The sequence below is a fragment of the Crinia signifera genome, chromosome 7 (genome assembly GCF_055691185.1).
Source record: "Crinia signifera chromosome 7, ASM5569118v1, whole genome shotgun sequence".
In the NCBI taxonomy this organism is placed as follows: domain Eukaryota; kingdom Metazoa; phylum Chordata; class Amphibia; order Anura; family Myobatrachidae; genus Crinia; species Crinia signifera.
Window position 1 is genome coordinate 68,702,876 of NC_139223.1, and position 24,551 is coordinate 68,727,426.

Consider the following 24,551-nt stretch of genomic DNA (forward strand, 5'->3'; position numbering starts at 1 on the left):
CCTCCATACCGTTTACAATAATTAAAACAAATCTGTCATGAGCCTCCATCATCTTTACAAGGCAAATTACATTAAGGGGTCAATATACTAAAGGTTAATTGATGATGATGATTTTATTTATTTATCGATTTGTAGATCGCTTAAGTTGATGTTGGGTTTTAGGGGTTGGAACACATTTACTTTTAAACCTTTAATATTATTTTTTACATTATAGAAGATGTGTGTTATAGCCCCTGAAACTCAACATCGATTATAATTCATTTTCTTTGTTTCAGTTGAAAAAAAATCTGTAAATCAACCTTTAAATATGTAACCTACTGATCAGATCTAATGTACAACTGTAAATGTAATGGCAATAATAACAATAATAATAATAATAATAATAATAATAATAATAAATAATCCTGACCCAACAGTTTTGTCATCTAATGAATATGGTTAAATCTTCAATATTATGAAACAGAATATGAAATGTAGAGAAGAATTGTGTGTATGTATGTATATACATATAAATATACATGTATTGGGAGTGGTAATAAAAAAATATTGCATTGGAAGATATACCTTTTACTCCTTCCACATTCACAGCGTGAGGTCCTTGACCAGTTACATTTATTGTCCATATTCCTTCCATAGGATGCTTCACAAGATACACAGATCCCCAACTTTCAGACACAATCATTTTTATGTCGGTGACAGTATCTGGATATTAAATCATATCAATGGGATATTAGAATGTAATTTAAGTATTATGGCATTATTTCATGCTAAAAACACATAAAAAGAAAAATAGCGCAGATTTATGACCGATAAAAGGATAAAGTTAGACTTGTAATCAAGATATAGGGGGAAATTTACTAAAGGAAATTTGTAAAAAAAATAGGTGTATTTGTATCCATAAATACACTTATTTTTGACATTTTCTATCCCGAAAATACGGCAATTCGTATTTGTATTGATAGCACATCAATACGAATACGAATTGCCATATTTTCGGGATAGTAAATGTCAAAAATAAGTGTATTTATGGATACAAATACACCTATTTTTTTTTTTTTTTACAAATTTCCTTTAGTAAATTTCCCCCATAGTATCAATAAATGTATTGAAAAAAAAATAGGTAAATTATTAAATGCAAGTAATTAAGGTATAATAATAATAAAAAAAAAAATAATTATAAAACAAATGGATGTTTAAACAAACAAATAGACACAGTTATAAGAAAATAAGATGGGGACAATAAAAAAATGATGAATAATAAATATACATATATATATATATATATATATATATATATATATATATATATATATATATATATATATATATATATATATATATATATATATATATATGTAGAAAAGTGGAATAAGGTGGATCCAATCAGCGCTAATTTGTGGTTAGCTAGCACCAGTCAGAAACAAAGGATATGAGCACCCTTTTAAATAGACACTAAAAGTTCCAAGTTTGAACTGCAGCTTCCTTCAAAGTAATTCCTGGGACTCACAGGAACAAGCGACAATCTGTACAAAAAGAAACACAGGAGGAGCGCTCCATAGTGTAAAACCAGATATGATTTAATAGATATAAAATATCCACGGTACAGTCAATCAGTACTTGTACCGTTTTAAAAACAGCAGTGGGCTGGTTACCACATGATGTATATATAACAAGCCAGGCAAGCCTCCTACCACCATCCGGGGCAACTGCAGCACGACACGGAACCTCACCGAACACTCTGTGAGGGAAGCGGTGTACCGACAGGCTGGAGAGGATCAGATGCGGCAGGGGATTCCCGACAGACACAGAGCTCGCCGTCACCAAGGCCCGCCCTAACGCGTTTCGTAATCCACTTCGTCAGAGGGCGTGATATATATAGATATATATATAGATATATAGATATACTAGGGGCGCTCTTCACACCGGCGTAAGGGGCTGCGCCCCCTTAATTTGTGAACGCTTGTATTGTGAGAAATATGGTTAGAATTGTATGAAAGATGCCCTGTATTGCAACTTGAGTTATAGGTGAAATGTGTTAAATAGAGAGCATATGATTTGGAAGGGGGTGTGTATTGTTTTGTTTAATTAAAAAGCGGTTACAGAGTAAGATGTACATTGATAGTGTAGAGGATTCACTGACATTTGTGGGTGTGGGGGGGGGGTCCATGTTGTTGAGGTGTGTGTGTGTGTGCAATAGTATAGTAGGGTGTTTTGGAGTTAGCGGCTCCCCACTGGCGGAGGTCACGACACAGGAAAACAGGAGACTGGGTAGTGATAGGGGTGTGTGGGCATAAGGGGGACTAAAGAGGAGGATGGGGGACACTGTGCAGCTTCTGCCAGTGGGTGAGGGTCCAGCATTGCAACACAGGAGTACAGGACGGTGGCCCTGAGTCAGTGTCTCCTCCTACTGGGTGGGAGTTAGGGTGCATAAGATCAGGAGGCTGGGCTATTAAGCATGATAGGAGTATGTGGGCAACACAGCATCAGCAACTCCCCAGTGGTGGAAGTTACGGTTCAGGAGAGCAGGAAGCTGGGTAGTGATATGGGTGTGTGGGCATACGGGGACTAAAGAGGAGGGTGGGGGACACTGTGCAGCTTCTGTCAGTGGGTGAGGGTCCAGCGTGGCAGCACAGGATGGTGCCCCTGAGTCAGTGTCTCCTCCTACTGGGTGGGAGTTAGGGTGCATGAGAGCAGGACGCTGGGTGGTAAAGCATGATAGTGGAATGTGGGCAACACAGGGTGAGCGGGTCCCCACTGGCGGAAGTTACGGGGCAGGAGAACAGGAGGCAGGGCAGTGATAGAGGTGTGTGGGCATGAGGGGTAGTAAAGGTTTTTGGCTGTTGCTGAGTAGGGATAGGCATTGGTGCAGATGCCATCGATGGTTGGCATTGATCGCGATTGTGCACCCTGCCATGGATAGTAGTAACATATTACTTGGATAACCATCGATCGTTGTAGCTATCGATGGTCATCTATTATATCTGACTGAATAGGCCGTGGGTCAATCAGAACTCGGTGGTGGGACTACCGGGTGTGGGGGGCTGAGCTATGCTCTGTGTCCCGGCACCTTAAAAAATTTGAAACTTGATCGGTTCTCCTTTGCCATCGATGTAGGGAAACCATCTGGTCCTCCAACATCGATGGCAAAAGTATTCAACATCGGCCATAAACCATCGATTATTTGAAATCATTGATGGTTGATGGGCCTCCCTAGAGGAGGGTGTGGTACAGTATGCAGCTCCCGGCAGTGGGTGAGCATCTCCTCCCACTGGGAGGGAGTGAGGGTGCATGATAGCAGGAGGCTGTATAATAGTGGTATGTGGGCAAGACATTGATAAAAGTTGTGGCGCTGGTGCAGAGGACCGTGGGGACACTTCTGGCAGTAGGGGAACCTGCAGCGCAGCAGCCAGGGCCGGATTTCCCACCTAGGGGCGGCACATGCTCGTGGCGGTACAGGATCCCCCATTGTCACGGGGGGTACGTGAAATGCAGGGTCACGGGGGTCCGCTGGGGGGTGGAATTGCCGGAAAGGGGTCAGGGGGGTCTGCAAATTGCAGGAGGGGGAGGTGTGCGGGGATCAGCGATTAGTGGGAGGGGCGGGGTCCACAAATCATGGGAGGGGGGGCTTGAATTGCGGGAAGGGGGGTCCGCAAATTGCGGGAGGGGGGTTGTGGGGGTGCGTGAATCGCGGTGGGGTGGCGTGAACCAAGGGAGGGGGGGAGCGGGGGTCTGTGAATCGCGGGAGGGGGCATAAATCGTGGGAGGGGGGTCGCGAATCGCAGGAGGGGGGGGTGTAAATTGCGTGAGGGGGGGCGTGAATCGCGGGAGGGTGGGCGTGAATCACGGGAGGGGGTCTGCAAATCGCGGGAGGGCGGGTGTGAATTGCGGGGGGACCGCGAACCACGGGAGGGGGGTGCGGGAGGTACCGAGGGGGTCCGCAAATCGCAGGAGGGGGTGCTACGGGGGGTCCCTGAATCACGGGAGGGGGCGGGGGTCCACAAATCACGGGGGAGCCTAGAATTGCGGGAGGGCGCAAATTGCGGAAGTGGAAGTCGCAAAGGGGGGGGGTGCCGTGAATCGTGGGAGGGGCGGGGGTCCCGCGAATCGCTGGAGAGGGGGTCACGGGGTCCCACGAATGGCGGGAGGGGGGGTCATGGGGGTTGCGTTTTGGAGGATGTACTGTAGTGCAGTGTGTAGGGGGATTAGCGCAGTGATGAAGGGTGGTGTGTAGGGGGATGTAGTGCAATCATATAGTGCGGCGTGTAGGGGAAAGTAGTGCAGAAATTAAAGGCAGCATGTAGGGGGATGTAACATAGTGATGAAGGGCAGCATGTAGAGGATGTAGCGTAGTGATGTAGTGTGGCATATAGGGGTATGAAGCATGTGATGTAATGCAGTGTGTAGTGGGATGTAGTGTAGTGATGTAGTGTGGCTTGTAGGGGGATGTAGTATAGTAATGTAATGTGTTGCATAGGGGGATGTAGTGTAGTGATGAAGGGCATCATGTAGAGGGATGTAGTGCAGTGATCTAGTGTGTTGTGTAGGGGGGGTGTAGCACAATGATGAAGTTTGGCTTGTAGGGCTATGTATTGTAGTGATGAAGGGCAGTGTGTATATGATATAGCGTAGTGATGTAGTGCAGCATGTAGTGGTTTGTAGTGTATTGATGTAATACGGTGTGTTGGAGGATGTATTGTAGTGTGTCTTGTGGGTGGATGTAGCGTAGTGATGTAGTGCAGCGTGTAGGGTGATGCAGCGTGTCATGTAATGTGAAATACAGGGGGATGTAGTGTGGTAATGTAGTGTGTTACGTAGAAGGATGTAGAGTAGTGATGAAGGGTGGCCTGTAGGGGGATGTAGTGCAGTGCTGTAGTTGTGAGGCCATGCCCACTTTTCTAATGGCAGGCATGCCTTTTCCTGTCATGGTCCCCCCTGACACATTTACAGACATATCAGTAGTCTTAAGCTACCCTATTTACAATTATGTATGGAAGACTTTCTTAACTATAATTATATTATCCCATTCCAATACTTGTTCTTGGCTTTGGGTTAATACAGAAGCTGACGCCTTACATATGTTTTCCTCATACAACCTTTTTTGGATTATACCTAAAGACAAACTCCTTGCAGCTCGTATCCTATATACCTGCCTTTTCACATCTCATTAGAAAACTACTTTACACAGGGTGATGCCAGGGCAGGTCTAGCCACCAGAAGTGGTGTAAATAAGCATCAGAAATTGTAGGGCCCAGATCTAACAAAATAGGCAGCAAATAAAAAAAAAATCACACACACACACAAAACAGTAAAGTCCTCAAAGAAAAAAAATGCATGTTGGCCCCCAGAAAATCCAAATCATGCATTGGCATCAACTGAAACAACAATGTACATTTGCCCCAAACAGGAAAAAGGTCCACATTGGCCCCAACAGGGAAAAATACAAACACTTGTCTGAGTGCGAGTGAGTGCCCCTCCCCCAATAAAAAATAAAAAAACACAGGAAAACACAGTATCTTTCAATTGGTCCAGTGGCATAGTCAAGTCACAAAAGTGGGTCTAATGATAGTGTAAACTAAGAATTCACTCATGTAACCGCTCCTATAAATGCGGGGAGTAGGTGCAATACATGCATGAGAGGGTGTAAAGACTGCACAAAGCAGATTTGTTTACACCATTTATGACAAGTATTGTCTGGGGAACATAATAGGGGGTCAATTCTAAATAAACCCTCCACTTGTCCAGCATTATCTGTGTTGCTGGTGTCTCTCTAGTGGTGCAGGACTCAGGCCTTGTAGAGTCGTGTACATCGTCTGTGGTCAACACTGTCTGGGGAATATAAGAGGGGGTCATTTCTAAAGATGTGGTCAGACCTTGACCTCTTTTATTTTTTTACATTTAATTAGAGCACATGTCACTCATCTGAAAATCCCCACCTACTCAATACCTATCATGTAGTAGAATATCCCACAATGCACTTACCATTCGGACCAATAATGGTTAAAGAATAAATGACTCCGTCAGAGCTTACTATGAGGGAAGTGAAGCTATTTGAGACTGAGAAATGATCAGAATTAAATCCATCAGAGAACATTGCAGAGTACAGTTCAACTGAAGTGTTTACTGGTCTTGAAAGAGTGTAGTCCAAATAATAAAATACCTAGTAAAAACAAAAACAACAGTGTATTATTCTGGCATCTAGAACCTTTTTTTACCAGTTGCACAATAAGCCACATTACTGTGCACTGGCTTTCCCTGCTGGCGATAGCAATGCGTGGGACCATGCATCGCCATTGCTGCAGGGCATACACACGGAGGGATCTAGACAGATCGCTTAGAAATGGGGCAGAAATCGCCCCATGTGTATGCCCTTTAGAAGTAAAAACGCAGCAGTTTGAAGCACAAATCAAAATAACAAAAATCAGTACCATATACAATTTGTAATATACTCTTATAATCATAGAAAAGGACTGGGCAGGATTAAATCCTAATATATTTTATACTATTTAAATAGCAAATGAAAGTAATTGTTTTTGGACATGACAAACTGTCCGTAACTCTTCTTTAAACCCCAAATCTCTGAAATGTCATCAAACCATGTCGACCTAATGCTTGTGTTGACCTAATGACATGTCGACATTGTCCCATGTCGACCTAGACCCATGTCGACCGTGCAGTATGTTGACCTAGTGGTGTCGACCTAATGACTGTTAACCTTCTTTAGGTCGTCCAACCGACCGTATCCCGCAAGTGATGTGCGAGTGCTTTAATGTAAAATTTTGCGGGCACATCGCGGGGCAGGATCCGATTTGAAAAAAAAAAACAGAGTGCTTTGCTTACATTTTCATACATGCAACATCTTTGATGTGGTATAGAATAACAAAACTATTATGTTACTATTTTATATAGAGAGAGCTAAGAATGACTCACGCCATACTTACCTTGCCAATCTCAGAGACCCTGACCTGAAAAACATGGCCAAAGCTCATAAAGGCTATATCTCTGTAGATCAGGAATTGGGGGTCGTTTATGCCATAACATAGACCAGTGATCAAAAACAAAACCTACAACAGAACAAAAATGTAACAAATTATCAAACGTCAGCTGGGAATTGCATTACAGTAGGCACAAATTGAATTGAGCTTAGTCAAAGTACTTGAAATGGTAATACCAGTTGAGTATCCCTTATGTTTGGGACCAAAAGCATTTTGAATAACGGATTATTCCATATTTCGGAATATTGTAATATTTCAATGAGGTATCTTGAGGACAGGATCCATGTGTGAACACAAAATTCATTCATGTTGTATAAACGCATCTAACACATGAAATACACACAAATATATTTTACTTGTGCATGAAACAATGGCCCTAATTCAGATCTGACCGCAGTACAAATTTGTTCTCAAAATGGGCAAAACCATGTGCACTGCAGGTGGGGCAGATGCAACATGTGCAGAGAGAGTTACATTTGGGTGGGGGGTGTTGAAACTGAAATCTAAATTGCAGTGTAAAAATAATGCAGCAAGTATTTACCCTGCATAGAAACAAAATAACTCACCTAAATCTAACTCTCTATACATTTGCCCCACCTGCAGTGCACATGGTTTTGCCCATTTTGAGAACAAATTTGTACTGCGGTCAGATCTGAATAAGGGCCAATGTTTCAAAACTTTGCACAAAAGGGCCAATTCAGACTGTATTCATCCGGCTCTCAGGTGGAGCCGGGTGAATCAGGAGATGTTGCACATGAATTCCGGAAGTTAAATGGCTTAATGATCCAATCCTGCCATGCTTTCGGAACAAGCTGTAGTCCCACAATGGTAGCACAAAGGAAGCTTTCTCAGGTGGAGCCAAGATGGATCAGGAGGTGCTGTGCTAATCTTCTCTGTATCCTTCCAATTTTTTATAAGTTATTTTTTATATGCTGCCGAAGCACTTCCTGATCCATCTAAGCTCCATCTCAGAAAGCTTCCTTTCTGCTACCATTGTGGGACTAGAGCTTGTTCCTAAAAGCATGACAGGATTGGATAAAGCCATTTATTCCAGGAACTGGTAACAGCTATATGCTGCCTAGTGTTTTTGGAAAAAAGGTCTTTGTTCTGATATGCATGCTCCCAACTAATCCAGTGGTATTCCTATCACCTATATATGATTTAAAATTTTAATAACAAGTTTTCATTGTAAAGAACCATCAGTGAGAAAACCAGCTAAAAGCCTTTTCCTTCACAGTCCGTTTGGCCGGGAGGTAGCGACGCTGTGGGGCTGCGGATCACAGTCACTCACAGGGGGAAATCACTGTACATATGGGAGGTCATTCTGATCTGCTCTCACTCCCATGCATTCGCACGGGGGACCATTGTTTTGTCTCTGCCCATGTGCATAAACATTTATGTGCATGTTCAAGCTCTGTCAACGGACACGGCAACTTGCATAGTCGCCGGCCTGTTCAAATGGAGCAGTGTGAAGCTGCGGGCATGGGTCATACCCATAAGAATGCCCAGCATTTCATCGGCATTCCCATGCAAATGCTGGGCATTCCCATGCGAATGGTGCCATGACACGGGTGCTGTGGGCGGGCAGCTGACATCCGGTGATGTCAGCTGCCTGCCCTGAAATTCGCAGCCTCCAAGTCAACCAGAATGACCTCCACGGTGCAATTCTGTCTAGTTATTTAGTCAAAATTGCCTTACCATTCGCACCATGTGTACACCCCTCAAGTTTGCTAGGTGTATTTTATTACCTTTGAGTGCTTTGTTGATATAAGTGAATGTATGTTATCTATTACAGTCTGATTGTTGTAATCTTTAGCAGAAGCATCGGTTAGGACCACGATCAGTGAATTATCAGGTGAAGCTTCCAATGCTAATTCAAGACCTCCCATAGCAAGCTCCGGGCAGTCACCTCCATCTCTTGCAGTGAGATTTTGGAAGAAATCACCAAACTCGGTTTTTGAATAAGTAACTTGGACTGGTCCAATTGCTAAAAAAAAAAAAATATCTGTGTCACAAAAGATAGATGAAACTTTCACTGCTTTGCTCTCTGCAAATTATTGTAACCTGATTTTTGCCCAATTGTATTTCTTTTCCTAGAAAACAAAATTGGGCTTTCACACTTCCAAGTGGATTAATACATTGCAAAAACAGATATATACCGCTTCGGCACAAACAAAACAGTCAGCTTTACACCAAAAACCAGGTATTACTTTCCTGGTCAAACAAGTGGATAATATATAGAACAATGAAAAAAGGTGAAGCGACCCACTGAGGGGTGTCAATACTCAGATAGATATGTCCTACAATACAATGGGATCACAATAGTCCATTACGTGTACCAGTCGTTCTTTTGTCCAAACTCCATGTATATGGAATAGGAAAAAATACAAAGAATCAGTCCAAAAATTCTATATCACAATCTTTAAGTGGGGGTGGACGTTGTATATGTTCTTTTACACGCAGTGTGTTCCACTTTATTCTTAAGGTTCACCATGTGTCCGTGCAAGGAGATACCGTTTCCTTTTCTGGCATTTGAAAGATACCTTTATGGGAGTATCTATGCAAGAAACAAAGTAAGCGAATGTAGGCACCTCGTGGGGTATGATTGGAGAGTAAACTGCATTCCCTGTAAAGAAACCTTGGCCCTTATTCTGATCTGTGCGGAAATTCCCGCATTCTTACGGAGCGGTCCGCACGCCACGGTGTTTTTCCGCATGCGGCCATCGTCCGTAGAAACGCCCACGTGTCCTCCGCATTCGGACGGACTCACTCTTTAAGAACAGGGCGTGTTTACGGACGACATACAAATCATGCGTGTGCGGGAGAAACACTCCGATTCGGCACGGTATTACAGAGTATTACAGAGTATGCTCGGGAATACCGCATCCGAACGGGAGCCAAGCGGTGCTACCGCACGTAAGCGGAGGATTTCCGCCAAACAACCCACTATGAAGTATCTTCTGCAATACATCACATGACCCACTTATTCAATTACCTACCCTCATAAAAAACAGCTTATTTGTAATTGGAATCAATTAGATTCCAATATATCCTTACAAGCATGCCTAACACATGCATTGCACACATTAACCCTTACAGCAATGTAAGTGCATGAATATAAATAAATGTGTTTACTTTACCCAAAATGTGTGGTTTCATGAGTACATGTCAAATACACATGTGTATTGCTAGTATTAATATTCTGTCATGTCCATTGTTAGCAGTTTGAAAGTGTCTGACAAGTACAGCATATGTGGGTGTTTAGTACGGGTTCCTTGAAGCAGCAATGGTTTCAATTAAAGCACTGACAAGCGTCAAATTAGTGAGTAATGAGTAAAGGAGTAGATTCTATTGGGTTCAGGTGTTAATGGTTGTAGTCATTAGGCGTACGTTCGCCTACCGCATGAACGAGTGGTGTCCGCAAAGCAATAGTACACTTGTGGACACCGCACATTTCTGCCCTTTTTTCATCGCGTGCATTCGGAGTGGTTTCCGAATGTACGCCCCCCAACATAAGTGTACTCCCCCGTGTCCGCCCATGTTTCCGCCCCGTTTTGCCCACTTTGAAACTACGCCCATGTGTCATTCCGCATGACGCCCATAATACGCCCCTATTTCCCGACTGATAGCGGTGAACAGTTTTGGACGGGATTTGGCCGAACTGGTACCGAGTCAAGGCGTGGCACATGCGCGTAGCGTTCTCCACGCATGCGCAGACGTCATAAAGACGCGATCCGTAAGTACGCGGTAAAGTCCGCATCAATCAGAATAAGGGCCCTTGATAGGTATTTACTGTGTTTCATATATGTAAGCATACATGTGAGTTGAGACACTATCTGATGACACGTGGTGAACCTTAAGAATGAAGTGGAACACACTGGGTGTAAAAGAACATATACAACGTCCACCCCCACTTGAAGATTGTGATATAGAATTGTGGGACTGATTCTTAGTTTAATTTTGTATTTTTTCATATTCCATATACATGGAGTTTGGACAAAAGAACGACTGGTACACGTAAAGGACTATTGTGATCCCATTGTATGGTAGGACATATCTATTGGATTAATACATTGGCAGCCTACTGCTACACATGGCCTTTTATATCTGTTCATTGTGATCTACTATATCTTCTACAGATCAATAGCGGTGCAGAAAAAAAGGTCTGGCAGGTGAATAATATGGCCTATCTGCCCTGTTCGCACGTCTGCAAATGTGCATGCTGGCCAGTTATTGATAAACTGTGCATGAGTATAGGCTGCAATGCACGTGCGTGACACGTGCAATGAAATCCTACTACTTTTTCAATTTGCATGCCGTTCACAAGGTGATTGGCAGAAAGCAGGTGTCTGTGGGTGGTAAACGGCCGTTTAGCGGGAGTGCCGAGATAAATGCTAGTTGCCAGAAAAAACTGCTGGGAGTGTCAGGAAAAATGCAGGCATGCCCAAGCGTTTTAGGGCACGGTGTGTGACGTCAGCAACAGGCCGGATATGTCTGTTTTCATTGCAGTTGCCAAGTACGTCTCTGGTTACTCTGAGTATGTGATGAGTGATCTAGTGAAAAAAAAACATTTGGTGGTGAGCCTGTAGCAAAGGGTTCTGGACATATTCGCTCGGCTGTGAAGTCTGCACGGCGTACACAGCCATTCGCATGGTGTGCACATTAATTCTCAAAGCGGGATTTAACTCTAGCGGTGCAGAATTTCCCTGATCGCTGGCTGCTGCACATTCATGACCGTCCGTTCAGGTCTGAATTACCCCCCAATGCGCGGCAACCCCAGAGGAGTCGCATTGAATGCTGGGCAAAATTTTCGGCAGATAATTAGCTTTCCGAGGGGAACGAGGTTTACCAAACAGCGGAGGTACATCCCACTGCCCATCATTGCGATACTGATTGCATATATACTGACATATGTGATGAGCAATGCAAAGTGCAGCTCTCCTCTACCATCCATCCATTACAAACAAAAATAATCATAAATTACCTCTCTTGTGATCTCACACCATCTCTCCACATGCAGTGGCTGGTGATCCGCACTCTTATTGTTGGAGAACCCAAGCCATCCACCAATCAGTAGACTTACTGCCATTGACTATATGGCTGCAGGTAGATAATGCTGCACTCTGATTGGTTAATAGTTCCAGGCATCCTCCAATCAGCATCCTGACTGCCATTCATCATCTGGTAGCAAGTAGAGAATGCTTCCCACTGCTCTGAATATGTAGAATGGCCGGACAAGCTCGGGAGGCACTATTGAGGCAGGTGGGAGGCAGTGGCCCTCTACCTGGTAATGATCCTCGGGCCAGTCTCCCAATTGTGAGCAGCCTCTGCCCAAGATGGAGTGGCCACGTCCCCCACAGACTTTGAAGGAACAACAGGAATTAGACTGGGACGTGGAAATAACCCCACATACTTGCTAACACCCCCAGAAAGAAGCCCCATCAGATCTCCCAGCAGCACTACTTATTGCCACTCTCCATAGTCGCACAGTTGCTCTATATAAACACACACATATATCTGTATAAAATAGTTTGAGTTAAAAGAAAATGTTGTATTACTTGGATCATTGAACTCCACCATTGTATATTGGCGAACACTACATGGAAGTTGTGCAGATGCTCTGTCCAAAATCCAATCATTGACTTTCTTTAGCTGTTCTAGGTCATCACTCATAGAACCAGTTGTGTCCACCAGGTAGGTCAGGGATGAGGACTCTAGAAAAAGAACAGAAATGTAAATGTGGTATAAAAAAAGTCAGCAAGTTACTAAACACAACATTTCTCTAATACTATTGGCTTACAAAGTTTCTTTATCTGCACAGGACTTATGAAATAAAATGCTTCATCTTTCTTGGCCTCTTTATTTTAGTCATGTACTTATATACTCAACCAGAGTTGTTGACTTGTGTGGCCTTCGGCTACTCTGCTACTCCTATATCCCAGGCAAACAGCACACCTCTGTCATATGCCATAACATGTGCCATAACAATATGGAAATAAACAAGACTGGTGATCTAAATGCATGACTGAAAAACACAGAATATACAGCAATCAATGTATATAGTAAGAGTTGTTAGTGGGCCTGTACTGTAACAAGCCACTACAGTTACAATGGTATACAGTCCCTGGATCAACAATGTCTTGGTGGATAGTCACTAGGTTGATTGACTTACATCGACACCTGGACATGGTCAACATACCATAGCATTGACAGAAGGTGGACATAAGCTTAAGGTTGATGTGGATATGGTCAACAGTAAAAAGGTTGACACAAGTTTTTTTTTTGTTTTTTTGGTATAGACCGACTGGGTTCAAATTTTACTGTCCAAGTTGGTATAGAGTGAGACGGAGCATGCCCGAAGCATGGCGAGCCATGCGAGGAGGTGATGCAATACCCTTATATACGGTGTCCTTGTTGACATAGACACAAAAAAAAAAACGTGAAAAAAAAAAACTGAGACTTTTGGCGCCACTGCCGCTAAGATGTCAGAGATGGCTAATTTAAATTTTTTTGGCGCAATTTGATAGTTTTCAATCGTATGGCATCTTATGCATTGTATCGCATCGCATGCCATATAGCCGCATGCGATGCGATGCGATTTTTAATTGTATAAGCATCCTAATGGGTGCTTACAATGTTAAATGCACCCCCACGCCACCCCCACTATGAATGCCAACCCGAAGCGTGGCGAGGGGCGGCAGTACGCGTCCTCCGACCTTTTCATACCCCCAGTATCCACATTGGCGTGGAGTTGATGTTGTATAGTGTGGCGAGCGCAGCGAGCCACCGAGCCCGAAGCGTGGTGAGCGCATCGAGCCCCGCGAGGGGTCGCGTATTACTATACATGTATTCCGCGGCCCCTCGTGGGGCTCGCTGCGCTTGCCACGCTTCGGGCTCGGTGGCTCGCTGCGCTCGCCACTCTATCTAAAATCAACTCCACGGTGGCGTGGATAGTGGGGGTATGAAAAGGTCGGAGGACGGGTACCGCCGCCCCGCGCAGGCTCGCTGCGCTAGCCACGCTTCGAGTTGGCGTTGATAGTGGGAGTGGCGTGGAGGTGCTTTTAACATTGTAAGCACCCATTACGGTGCTTATACAATTACTAATCTTATAGGGGGGCCATTTAACATTGTAAGCACCCATTACGGTGCTTATACAATTACTAATCTTATAGGGGGGCCATTTAACATTGAAAGCACCCATTGGGGTTTTTACATCCGGTGGGGGCCGAGGACGGTCGCACGAACTCGGAGCTCCCTCGGAACTCCCTTTTTCCCACCCAAGGAGTTCCCCCATCCTCGGCCCCCGGAAAGAAGTGGTGGAGGCGCACGAGGCGTCGGGAGACGGACGGAAGGGCAGATGGAGGAGACGATGGGAGGCAGCCGGAGGGGGTGAGGAAGCTGGAGGGGCAGAGCACGCTAGCTCCGTCCTCCAGACTGATGGGGCAGCCGGAGGGTGCTGGGGTCGGTCCCATCCCACCCCTGGCGCCCCTCCCCTTACCGCACGAGACGGGCAAGCTACGAGCAGGCAGCGGACCGAGATCCCCTCGGGCAGCAGCGGACCGGGATCCCCCCGGGCAGCAGCGGACCGGGATCCCCCTGGACAGCTGCTTGCTCTCAAGGCCCCTCACTGCCATCGCCACACCGTGTCAGTTTTGGATCCAACCAGCCGTCTTTTATCTCCCCACCTTTGGAGAAAGCTGCATACTGAGACCATTCATCTGGCTCTCCACAAGTTATTGCGATTCCCAAGCGGAGAAGTTTCCACCCACCCCCCTTACGGAGATCACAGCTTGTTCAGCAGTCCTACATGTATACAAGACTCCCAAGGGACAGTCAGTGGTAATTATACCCATCTTCTATCACGCTCATTTGAATCCAGTGGAAAGCTTAAATATATCTCTGTTCAAAAGAACTGCATCGGTCCAATTGGGACTCTTTACTAAAACGGCACAAATAGGACGGATCCTATCAATATTTCCTGCACAGTGGCACATAGAGAGGGCCAACCTGAGCTTTTATATTGTATATTTTTATTGTCTATCATGTTCATGCAAATTTTTTTATATGTGTAATAAATGTTTTTTACATTGATATTCCTCATTGGTAAGCGCTACTTCTCTCTTTTTCCTTTATTCGTATTTTTAGGGACCTACTCAGTCCCTCTAAGTAGCAGCTTCACTTGACTCACATCCCATTAACAGCGCCCTCTGACCGCCCTAGGGCAGTCTTTTTCTTGTATTACTTCTAATTGTGAACTGATTACACTCACAGGTTCTGTTTTATTCATTCATATATATATATACACCCCCTGACGAAGTCCCCAGATGACGAAACCGGTTGGGCGTGGCCTAAACTGACAACGTTGTGCTTTTGGAGTTCCTGACCACGGAGGCCCTGGCGGCGGCGAAAAGGCTGGTCCCGGCTATTCAAGTCGTTGGTGCACCGTGTTGGATATCACTGTGGCAAGCTGTTTGCTGTTATCTATGATGTATGTGAGCCTGCACTTTTAGTAAAATTTGTTTTACACTTTGCTCATATCTGCGCTTTTTCTCCAATTTCTTTCTACATGTGATTGGGACAATTAAAGCTAAGGTCTGGCTTTATTTGGAGAGAGCTGCACTACATCCTGACCCAAGGACGCACTCCTATTTTCTGAAGCTTGTGGCTGTGCGCAGTCTGGATCTACATTTTGTCTATATATATATATATATATATATATATATATATGTGTGTGTCTCATTCCCACACAAGGTAGAAAAGTGGTCTGCACACCAGTTTTGCAAAAATGAAAAAAAAAACTTTTATAAGCATGAAGGTCAATCAATAGCACATGGCATAATCTGTAGGACACCCATCACCACTTCATTGTGCATTGGACTCTTGATAAGTAACCTACTCACTTGTTGTAAAATATTTTTTACAGTATGTTGCCATGTGCTATTGATTGACCTTCATGCTTATAAAAGCTTTTTTTCATTTTTGCAAAACTGGTGTGCAGACCACTTTTCTACCTTGTGTGGGAATGAGACATATGTTACCTATTATGTGATTTGGCACCCACCGTTGAGAACAAGATTCTTTGTGTGCGGTTTCTCCATCTGTATATATATATATATATATATATATATATATATATATATATATATATATATATATATATATATATATATATATATATATATATACTTCCCAGATGGTGGTATAGCGCCTAGATCAAATGTCCATGTGTCACATCAGTGTTCATAAAACCATAATAGTTGGATTTCCAAGAGGTTCTTTATTCAACTCTTATAAAGTTCAAACAATGTCCCAGCGCGTTTCGTCTAACATAGACTTCATCAGGGGAAATAGTTCAAATTCTACAAATACAGACAATAATTCAATTTACATATAATAAAACATGGATTATCTTTATACATAGTTGATAATATCATTAGCCTAATATAAATTATGGAGGTAGAATAAATTGAAATGAAATAGAAAAGACCGAAGAAAGAAAGCGAGTGGTGATGGGAATGGTGAAGGATTGAATATTACTGTGTGGTTGTTAACCTTAATTATTACTTATAATATTAAATTTACTTAAATGATTGTACACTTAAGTGCTTTACACTTCCATAATATCGTTTTAGTGATAAAGTGACTTTCAGTGATAAAGTGATTTTTAAGTGATTTCCGGACTAATACCTTCTTATGAATAACCAGACGTGTTGTGTCTCGTCCTTAGAAGGTTAAGATAGATTACCTAAAATTCCAATACTTAGAATTAGACATGCGGTAATTATCTTAATTACCAATTTTACCCATTTTTATTTTTATTTATATTTATATAGTGTTAGATAGTGCACCAACCTGGAATTGGATCTGCTAACCGCCCTAATTCACTAAGGAGATCCCGAAGTAGCTCTCCTCATAGGGGATTAGAGTTATAGTGTGTTAACCTATAATTAAGAGAGGCTTCTATTACCATTCCTATAGTAGCACCAGTGGTATACTTATAAAAATAGTGAATTTCATACCCAATTTTCTGAAAAAATATATATGTATCTCCTATGATTTCAGTGCAGGACCTAGGGGTAGTGAATAAGTTTTCATAGAATTACTTAATTAATTTGTGAACATTTGCAAAGAAATTCTAACCTGTGAATCCACCTACGTAATATACCTACTGAAATGCAGTTGCAATATGCTCTATGTGGGTAAAACCAAGCGCTGTCTCAAATTACGGATACAAGAACACTTACGCAATATCAAGAACAAGGTGCAAAACCATAGTGTACCCTGTCACTTCCAGAAGGATCATGGTTCCGATATCAAGAATCTAAGCTTTATAGCTCTGGAACACATAAAATCCGATATCAGAGGAGGAGACAGGGATGTCACCTTAACCAGACGAGAATCTTTTTGGATTTTCTTTTTGGACACAATGGCCCCTAAAGGTCTAAATGAAACAATTGAAATGACCGCCTTCCTGTAATTATAAATATAAATAAAAATTAAATAGAAAAAACATCTTCCAAACCCTCCCCTACTTTAGACTATAGATAGGGGTACACTGGTATTGTCTAAATGCATTTTATAATGAATTTCTTCCATTATCATGAATAACACTAGGTGTATCACGCAGGGCCTTTTCTTCTATAAGTTGTTTTAGAAGTTGTTTTTTAGAATGGTACTAACAATGCCAACTATTTCTGGTAAAATTCGACAACTTGAAGTGGGTGTCCAACTCAGACCTCCGATTCATACTAAAGAATTATTACAGTGTGCATAATAGATGGTGTAAACAAAGATAACCATTTTTTGTACCACTTTTTTGTACCACTTTTTTTGGTAAAAAAAATGTTTTTGTAAAATTTGGTGACTCAAAATTGGGTGTCCAACTGACCTCCTGGTATAGCTCTTGATTTATTAGCATGGACACAATTGCCGAAGCATCCAAACAAAACAATTTGATATACCTGTTTCTATTCCTATTAATTCATTGATAGGTTGGGACTGTAAACTCATTTATAAATCCCCTATTAATACTGAAGATCAACTAATTGTAGCCACTTTTCTATATATATATTAATAGTACTACCTATAGGATTTAAAATAATTAATAGAGATAGGTAGCCATCAAATGAATAAATCGGCCCCATGTTGGGATTACATCCATATTTTAGGTATACTAATGGTATCACCAACAATATTTTTACATAGATGCTTAGCCAGCATACCATGACTCTCAAGATTGAACTGAAACTGAAAGTTATATCCCAGTTATTATTTATCATTTATCCTTTGTTAATTATTAATTATTATATTGGGGCAAAATTCTATGAGCCCTTGCAAAAGTCAGTAACCGTCTATTAAAATTGGGGTCTAATTCTAAAATTCTATGAGCCATTGTAAAAGTCAGAAACCCTTTATTAAAATTGGGGTTAAATTCTAAAATTCTATGAACTCTGGGATAAGTCAGAAATCCGATATTAAAATCCCCAAAATATGGCCGCCGGTTGGAACGCTACCCAAAGTTTCGTGGAACGCCAGCTGGAAGTTAATACTTCTGGATAACGGAGCCATACCTTTATTGGAGTAGGGATCCCAACCCTCCCAATATAGTATTATAGAAATATTATACTACGTTCTGTAGTCAGATGTAATACTATTAGATACGATGCACAACCTAAAAGATGGCCACCGTTTGGAACGCACTACCGGCGTATATGGAACGCAAGCCGGAAGTTTACAAGTCCGAGCATTGCGGGAGGATATTAGGGATCAGAGGATACACAGGACCATCGTATGGAACGCACTTCCGGCTTGTTTGAAACGCAAGCCGGAAGTCCAATAGTCCGGGTGGTATAGGAGCGTTACTCGGCCACTACAATATAGGGGAAGGATCGAGACACACCCCCGATTTGAACCCTTACCTTTGGGGCGATTTGGATTGTTACTAGGATAAAAACTTAAATATCCCGGATACGGTCCCCAGGTAGATGTTAGAAACCGGGCTGCACTGGGGCATCATGGGTAATGGGAGGATGTGACATCATCCACCTCCCGCTATATAAACAGATCAGCAATCTATCTCTCATTGTGGTGGATTTTCCTGTAGGAGACGGAGCTCATCTAGGAGGTAAGGTGTGATGCTTCTTTCAGTCACTAAATCAACTTTTTCCTTGCTATGTAAACCTGGTCCAATTGCTAATACCTGGTCCATTAATTTGCTACTGCCTTTCTTTGCAAGTAAAAAGATTTTATCAGTAGTTGAACTTATATAATAATTTTATGTAAAATGTAAAATATACATGTGTCATATATAATTATATTAAGAATAATTTTTTATTAAGAATAATTTCATTATTAAGAATTTTTTATCAGTTTATCTATTATTCTACGATGGAAACATGTCTCTGTATGAATTATTTTTAGGACTCATCTGGTGCTATCTATATTGGATGATAATACAGTATAAGTCTTCACTTATAAAAATTGGTATGTGCTATACATCACTATATTACTAATTTCCACTAATATGTTCACAAATTAATTAAGTAATTCTATGAAAACTTATTCACTACCCCTAGGTCCTGCACTGAAATCATAGGAGATACATATATATTTTTTCAGAAAATTGGGTATGAAATTCACTATTTTTATAAGTATACCACTGGTGCTACTATAGGGATGGTAATAGAAGCCTCTCTTAATTATAGGTTAACACACTATAACTCTAATCCCCTATGAGGAGAGCTACTTCGGGATCTCCTTAGTGAATTAGGGCGGTTAGCAGATCCAATTCCAGGTTGGTGCACTATCTAACACTATATAAATATAAATAAAAATAAAAATGGGTAAAATTGGTAATTAAGATAATTACCGCATGTCTAATTCTAAGTATTGGAATTTTAGGTAATCTATCTTAACCTTCTAAGGACGAGACACAACACGTCTGGTTATTCATAAGAAGGTATTAGTCCGGAAATCACTTAAAAATCACTTTATCACTGAAAGTCACTTTATCACTGAAACGATATTATGGAAGTGTAAAGCACTTAAGTGTACAATCATTTAAGTAAATTTAATATTATAAGTAATAATTAAGGTTAACAACCACACAGTAATATTCAATCCTTCACCATTCCCATCACCACTCGCTTTCTTTCTTCAGTCTTTTCTATTTCATTTCAATTTATTCTACCTCCATAATTTATATTAGGCTAATGATATTATCAACTATGTATAAAGATAATCCATGTTTTATTATATGTAAATTGAAGTATTGTCTGTATTTGTAGAATTTGAACTATTTCCCCTGATGAAGTCTATGTTAGACGAAACGCGTTGGGACATTGTTTGAACTTTATAAGAGTTGAATAAAGAACCTCTTGGAAATCCAACTATTATGGTTTTATGAACACTGATGTGACACATGGACATTTGATCTAGGCGCTATACCACCATCTGGGAAGTATATTGTGGGTATTGTTTCCTAGCCCTCAGGAAACCTGGTGGTTAAGCAGCCGCAATTGGAATTTAAAGTCATTTAAAGTTGTTCCAATTTGTATTGTGCATATAAGCGCGAGAGAAGTATTGGGGAATATATATATATATATATATATATATATATATATATATATATATATATATACAGTACACTGTACATGTTTTCGCATAGTATAGTATGTCCCAAAAGTGGCTGGACTTGTGGGTTGTGGGCCCAGGTGCAAAAATATAATTTGAGCCCCCTCCTCCATGCCAAATGGTGTAGTGCTTTGAACCGTGATTACAATGTTAAAGGAAAAATTCTTGCTGTAACTGATAACGTAATCCTCTTATATCTGCAGAAATTCTATGTCCCCGTATTTGATTACATTTTTGTTACTATGGTGATGGTTTGCAAGGTATGGAATTGGTGGAAATTTTCCAGCCTGATGATGTCATCATTGTCCACCTGATAGGTGGGGTTGTACGAGCTGGCCGCATTCACATGGTGGTGATATATTATATAAGGTATGTTTTTTTGTATTATGTATACCCTGATGAAAATTTCACACAATGAAATTGAAACGTTGGTTTAAGGAATTTGTCTTTGCATCATTATTATGCTGAGAGTGCCGCACCCACGTTCTACATGTTATCCCCTTTTGTGAGGGCACCGGCTCAAGATTCTTTTATTATTGGGAGCGCCAGACCCATTGCTATATATATATATATATATATATATATATCTATATATATCTAGATATATATAGATATATATATCTAGATATATATAGATATATATATCTAGATATATATAGATATCTATATATATCTAGATATATATATCTATATCTATATATATATATATATATAGATATAGATATATATACAGTACTCTGTACATGTTTTTGCATAGTATAGTATGTCCCAAAAGTGGCTGGACTTGTGAGTCGTGGGCCCAGGTGAAAAAAGATAATTTGAGCCCCCTCCTCCATGCCAAATCAAGTTCACAATATGCACCATGGCAGTGGGTGGCAGGGAGAGGCAGGGGGAGACAGAGTGTGGCAGGGAAAATAGTGGGTGAGAAAAAAAGTGGGTGACACCAAGAGGGTGACAGGGACAGCAATGGGCCCCTGCGTCCTCAGGGACCCCAGTGAACTGCACCTGCTGCACCAATTCTAGTTCCGCCTCTGAGTCTCAAATTAAAATTATAGGCTCTAATCTGTAAAAGGCAACCCTGCTGTGGTAGATGGACCTGAACAACAGTGCGTACCCAGCATTAGATGTGTAAGAGCATTGTGGTGTGCTACAATTACCATTATGAGTTATTTAATTAACTTTATTATTATATAATTTTCTGTCTGAAATATCCCTCTTAAATACATATTACTGACTAAAGCTATAGCGTAAAATCAAATAGGAAAAACAGCATTTACACTATATAGTAGTATACAGTAGTAGTAAACAGTGTAGTATACTATATACACCATGAAGAAATGTACTGTTCCAATAGCCGGGGCTGACAGTGAGTTAATGGAAATACAGTAAATGTATAGGGGACATTTGGCAGCTATTAGATTGTATTCTGTATACCTGTTTGGGAAATGCATTTGTCCTTAAAACGTGTTGAACCTGCAGAAAGAAAGGACAAATATTACAGTTAAAACAATCTACCCTTTTCCTCTGAATATTACCTTCCATTTACTAATACCTAATTATTGTTATTAGTGACATTTTGGTGATTTAGTATTGGATAGCAGTGACACATAAAGAGAACATTTTCACTTACGTATTTCACAAGAATAGGAAATCAAGCTTTGTAACCAATGTCTATTCACCAATACTCACATTTTTGCAACATTAAATATAATTTATTACCACATATTGCAGCAATAAGGAATGATGATATTGTCTGTTGCCAGGACATTGGCTCCAAAAGAAGCACTCTTGGCAAATGAATAGAAGCAAAGTTGTATTAACAATATCACTTTACGCACTCGAACAGGGCTAGATGCACTAAGCTTCAAAAGTGATAAAATTAAGATGATAAACCACAAACCAATCAGCTCCTGCCTGACATTTTTTCAAACACAGTCTGTGACACGGCAGATAGGAGCTGATTGGCTGGCTGTTTATCACTCTCTATTTTATCACTTTTTAAGCTTAGTGCATCTGGCCCACAGACCCATGAACATTATGCGTATATGATCTTCAGTTGTGATAGAGAGGGATCCAAATACATTTAGTACTATGGATTTTAGGTTTAACGCTGTGGGGGGGAGGGATTGAATTTCCTTTTTTCGTGGAAAAATTGCAAAATAGCGGCCGTTTCCACAAAGAATAGATGGAATTGGCATAAAATCTATTCAATGCTTTTCTTTCTATTTTTCTAACTTTCTGAAACAAGTGAATCCATGCTATTTTGCATGGAAACGCAAATCCCGGCCGTTTTCCCCAGCGAAAACGTCTGGGATTACATAGTCAAATCAGAAATAAGGGAAAACATTGAATACCCCCCTATATGACGATGTGGTACCGTAGCTACTAGGATCAACCAATAGAAAGCTTTTCATTACGGAACTTTCTACATTTCCCAATTCAGCAGCTCCCATATGTTTCTATGGGGTTGCTTTTGTGACTGAAAATGGGGGACTGCAGCAGATATTTGCTGTGGGTACCACTATCCGCTACACAGATCCTGTAGATTGTTACTATATATCCTTCAAAATGATTTTGTTAAATATGCTTCTAGGTATCTTAGCGTTACTTACCTATAGTCACTTCTGCAGCAGAGCATGTCCAACCACAGCACAGAAACAGGATGAAATACTGGAGATTCATGGCAAGAACACCACGTACGGTATCAGTGATAAAGGTTAAGCTGTTATATGCTATAACGTCTCAGTTAGCCTGTATCTCTGTACTAATGGTGTGCACATACAAACACAACCCATATATATAGAGCAAGTATAAGGAAGTATTTGTTATACAAAGTTTAGCCATTGGAGCATAGAATGTTGGCAAATCTCAGCATACACATTGTCCTATTGTGTGTAAGCATGGCAATTGTCATACTCATACAACAAAATGTATGCTTATAATTTGCTAAAATAAGGCTTATTAAAGGATTAGATAGTACTAATGTGCTGCTTGCAGCTGGCTTGCTGAATACATTTCTCATTGCTCATACTGTCTGGAACATAGCTTCCGAGACTTGAGTTTTGGATAGTTGTGTAAGATGTAAAAGGTATACGGTCACTAGGTCAAACAAAGGAAGGTCGGCATACATTAGGTTGACCACTGATAGTCAACAGGCCTTATGTCGACACCTTGAAAAGGGCGCCATGGCTTTAGGTCGTTAGTGTCATTAGGTCAATGCAAGCATTAGGTCAACATGGGCAAGGTTGACGGTCAAAAGGTCAACATGGGTTTTTCACAGTTTTTTCTCCTATGGAGGGAGAATAGAATAGTGTGCTGAGTGTAGCGAGGCACCGGGCCCGTAGCATGGCGAGCGCTACGAGCCACGCAAGGGGACGTGATGCACCGATATGCTGTCCATGTTAACAGTGTCGACATTCGGGACAAAAATGTGAAAACCCCTTGTGGACCTTTTTACTGTTGACCATGCCCATGTTGACTTAATGCTTGTGTCGACCTAATGACCCTGTTGACCTCAAGCCATGTTGAACTTCAGTGGTCAACCTAATGATTCTAACCCCTAGGATTCCTAAACACCTCATATGCTTTCTGGGGTCTGTTCACACATGCGGTAACACATCCTTAATCACTTATCCACTATGATAACAGGACTTTCCACGTGATGTCATTTTCTTGGTGACGAGCATTTCAGGGACTCCCAAATCACAGGCCCAAGGATGCTGGTTGTGTGAAATGCTACCTGTACTCAGTGCCTGATTAACCAATAGGCTGATTAGCCTGCAGCCTAGGGCTCCAGGACTGGGGTGGTGTGTGCGTGTGTGTGTGTGTGTGTGCGTGCGCGTGCGTGTGTGTGTGCGTGTGTGTGTGTGTGGCTGTGCGCGCGTGCGTGTGTGTGTGTTTGTGTGTAGGGGTGGGGGAGGGGTGACA

General features: G+C 41.6%; 1 protein-coding gene across 1 annotated transcript in view; it reads right to left on the reverse strand.

The window, feature by feature from the left end:
* LOC146021198 (uromodulin-like) overlaps positions 1-22,093 on the reverse strand; it is a 37,180-nt gene extending 15,087 nt beyond the window's left edge. Inside the window, exons 1-6 of the mRNA XM_083154993.1 lie at positions 22,059-22,093; positions 12,551-12,706; positions 8,741-8,979; positions 6,939-7,061; positions 5,980-6,157; positions 565-702 (exon numbers count right to left, since the gene is read on the reverse strand). Coding sequence (XP_083011119.1) covers positions 565-702; positions 5,980-6,157; positions 6,939-7,061; positions 8,741-8,979; positions 12,551-12,665 — 793 coding nt within the window. The 5' untranslated portion in view covers positions 12,666-12,706; positions 22,059-22,093. The remainder of the gene's footprint in view (positions 1-564; positions 703-5,979; positions 6,158-6,938; positions 7,062-8,740; positions 8,980-12,550; positions 12,707-22,058) is intronic.
* Positions 22,094-24,551: the final 2,458 nt, after the last annotated feature.